General features: G+C 46.2%; 1 protein-coding gene across 1 annotated transcript; it reads right to left on the minus strand.

Moving 5' to 3' along the window:
- Positions 1-1,268: 1,268 nt before the first annotated feature.
- Positions 1,269-3,635, minus strand: LOC135213904 (trichohyalin-like). Its single transcript, XM_064247998.1, has one exon. The coding sequence runs from the start codon at positions 3,633-3,635 to the stop codon at positions 1,269-1,271; it is 2,367 nt and encodes a 788-aa protein (XP_064104068.1).
- Between the last annotated feature and the right edge of the window lie 126 nt (positions 3,636-3,761).

Below are 3,761 nucleotides of genomic sequence, written 5' to 3' on the forward strand. Positions count from 1 at the left end.
TTACTGGCTAAACCTAGGTGATGCAGCAGAACCAATGCTGCAGAGGGTCCCAATGCTTCTGCAACCTGCCCTCCACTGCCTTATGGATGGAAGGCTGTTTCCAGTCCAGTGGTGACCCATACTTCATGGTACAGGTGACGCCAGTGAGGCACAAGCTTGCAACAGTATGGGTGCTCAGTGATCAGCTGCTGACCTAGCAGGAGAGACCAAAGTGAGGCATCAGAGTGCAGGGGGAATGGAGAGGGTGCCTCAAAGGGTGGGGGAACCCTTTGTGGCATGCACTCTGCTGCCACACAATAGTCTAGCCTGATAGGTCAGCAGCTGATCACTGAGCACCCATACTGCTGCAAGCTTGTGCCTCAATGGTGTCACCTGCACCATGAAGTATGGGTCACCACTGGACTGGAAGCAGCCTTCCATCCATAAGGCAGTGGAGGGCAGGTTGCAGAAGCATTGGGACCCTCTGCAGCATTGGTTCTGCTGCATCACCTAGGTTTAGCCAGTAAGACTGGAAGCCACCAATTAGTACAGGTGGGACCCTGTGGCATGAGCACAGAATTATGATGGCGTTCCATGATTTGCTGTTAACCCTGTAGGCCAAACCGATGTGTTGCAGTATAGCCAATGATGCAGAAGGCCCCAACCCTTCTGCAGCATTGTCTATGCTGTGTTACCTTGGTTTGGCCCGCAAGGTTGGCAGCCACCAATTGGTACAATGGGGCCCTTGACACATGCGCACCAGATTATTATGGTGTTTCATGATTGGCTGTTATACTAGCAGGACAAACTTAGGTGCTGTAGCATAGCCAGTGCTGCAGACAGCCCCACCCGTTCTGCAGTATTTGCTATGTTGAAAAACCTCAGTTTAGCCCACATGGTTGGCAGCCATCAGTCAGTACAGGTGGCACCAGTGATGCACAGGCATGTGGTAGTGAGGGTGCTCTGTGATCAGTTGCCAGTCTAGCAGGCCAGATCAAGGTGAGGCAGCAGAGTGCAGGGGGAATTAGGGGGGAGGGGGCCTCAAAGGGTGGGGGAACCCTTTGTGGCATGCGCTCTGTTGCCACACTGAGGTCTAGCCTGCTAGATCAGCAGCTAATCACTGAACACCCATACTGCCACGTGCCTGTGCCCCACTAGTGTCACCTGCACCATGATGTATGGGCCACAAAGAGGAGCTTCATCCGTTCATCAAGCACCATCATTGAGGTTTAAGTCCGGCAGGTCAGTTTGATTTTAGTGTTGGTTTCCTCATTTGGATCATCATCTTCTTACTGTTTTTTGTAGCCATTGGTTGACCACATCCATCGTGCCAGCGATTTTCCCACTGCAGGATTTTTCTTTCCCTGGAGAAGCTGGTCAATCCTTTCGCTCATAACAGAATTCATCGTTTGTGTCTTTTTCTGAGGAAAAGCTTCCTCTCCCATCTGGAGATTTTCGCTCGTCTGACTTTTTTGTTTCTTCATGGCACCCCACACCTGAGGTACTGTCATCAAGTGGTCATCCATCAGTTGTGTCATTACTTCCACATCTTCATACGAAGAAATCATACTCAAGTAGTAACTGGTCACATTAAGTAGGACATCTTTTATGTCCTGGTAACCCTTCTCGGAATAAAAGTTGAAGCTTCCATATTTATCAATCCAATCTTTCATGAAAGATTGGTATGCTAACCAAACTTCTTCTTTGGTAGCATTGGGAGGGCATTTGAGAAGCTCATAACGTTTATTGGTACCCATCAATTCCTCAATCTCCTTTTTAAGAATCTCCCTCTGTTGTTCATTGAGCTTCTCGAATTTCGTGCCAGGCACCTGTGATTTGTCGCTGAACTGCAATTTCAGTGGTATTGCAGAGTCCATAAATGGTGAAGAATCAGGAGGAAGCCTCGTGCCACCCGCCATGTGAGGCAGTGGTTCATCTTGCTCCTCCTCCTTTTGCTTAACGTTGCCCTCCATGTTGGACAAACAGCATTTCCAGACTCGCTCCATCTCTTTTCGCCTTTCATCTCCTGTCATCATCCTCAGCTTCCTGATGTGACCTTCGATGTGATTCTTGTCTTCAAAAGTGGATAGTTTTGCAGCCCTCAGGTCTTCCAGCTTCTTGATCAACATACTTATTATCTCTTCTGCTTCTTCTTTAGCTCTTTTCTCACGAGCCTTTTCTGTATCCACTTCCTCCTCGGGATCACATCTATTGTTTAAATCACTCGTTGACGAAGTTTCACTGTCACTTTCCTCCTTTTCCAGCTGGTCTTTTGCTTCCTCTTTAGCACTTAACTCCCAAGCCTGTTCTGTATCCCCTTCCTCCTCCAGATTGCATGTGTTGTTTGATTCACTCAACCATGTTTTACTCTCACATTCCATCTCCTTTTCCAGCTGCTCGTCTTGGATCATCAAATGTTCCAAATCCTTCTCCCTCTCCTGTAGTTTTTCTTGAAGACCGTCTGCGTGCTGCTGAAGCCTCTCTATCTTTTCGTCCTTTGCCAGTAATGATTCTTCCAACTTTTCTCCAATATTTAGGAATTCCTCAGCTAATTCCTCGTATTTTTCTATCCACAAATTCAGTTGTTGATTGCCTTCCCAGATGTCCTGTCGCAACTGAATTTCCATGGTGGTTTTGGCAGCATGCTCTGCTCGCAAAGCCTTTTCCATAAAATCTAAGTCATCTTCAGTCTTCCTTAATTTCTGTTTCAAGCGCTCATTTTCTTCCCTTTGTATATCACAATCATTTCTTAAGACTGTGTTTTCATCTTTCAGCTTTCTTTCTATGTCCTCCTTATTCCTAAGGGCCTCTGCTAGTCTGTTCTCCAAATTCTTGTTCTCGTTATTCCTTTTCTCTGCTTCATCTAACAAATCATGGATCTGGTGATCCCTTTCCGCAAGCTGTTCGTCATACTGACTTCTTAATTCGGCTAGTTGTCCTTCCATGCGTTCATTCTCCTGCCACATTTCGTGTGTTACCACTAACAAATCTCTTATATGATCTTCGCGGTCCTTAATCTGTGAGGCAAACTGATTTCTTAATTTTGAGGCTTCGTCTTCGTTTGCCTGTAAAAGTCTCTCTTTATCCGCCTCATTACTAAGGGCCTCCACTAATTTTCTTTTCAAACTTTCGATCTCCTCTTTCATTGCCTGTTCATTAGCCAACATGTCTTGGACCTGGAGATCCCTTTCTATATCTGCTGGTGCTGAAGGTTCGTTTCTGGCTGTCAGTTCTTCATCATGGCCACTCGATTCTTCTACGTCGTGTTCAGTCTCTTCCCGTGTAGATTGCAGTCCGTCCAGTTCTTGTCGGGTCTCTCGATGATGTCTAAACTTCCTCCATGCAAATAATCCGAGGGAGGTAGCGAAAAGTCCTGGACCAATGACGGTGTTACAAGACAGCCACCGTCCACCAGTCTTCGCAAGGCTACTGACAATTCCCTCGAATCCTACGAAGTACTTTGTAATTTGGAAGTTTTGTGGAACTGGCAAATTGTTGAAATCCTTTAAAGTTTGTAAACCGACTTTAGCGTTCGGTCCAGTAAATTCATAGTAACAGGAAACAAGTTCCTCCAATCCCATAGCAACAAGTCCTCCGACGGCTAGGCCACACAAGGATACAATATAAGATTCCAATTGGTTCAAATTTGAATGCATTTTGTTATATTATACCGTTCAAGGGACTTGAGAAAAGCCTAATCGTGGAATATGCCACCTGCTTCAGGTATCTGGGGATCCCAATTCCAGAGGTCTCCAAGATCTATAATGGGCTCCGGAAGGAAG

This window comes from Macrobrachium nipponense, chromosome 43, assembly GCF_015104395.2.
Source record: "Macrobrachium nipponense isolate FS-2020 chromosome 43, ASM1510439v2, whole genome shotgun sequence".
Lineage (NCBI taxonomy): Eukaryota > Metazoa > Arthropoda > Malacostraca > Decapoda > Palaemonidae > Macrobrachium > Macrobrachium nipponense.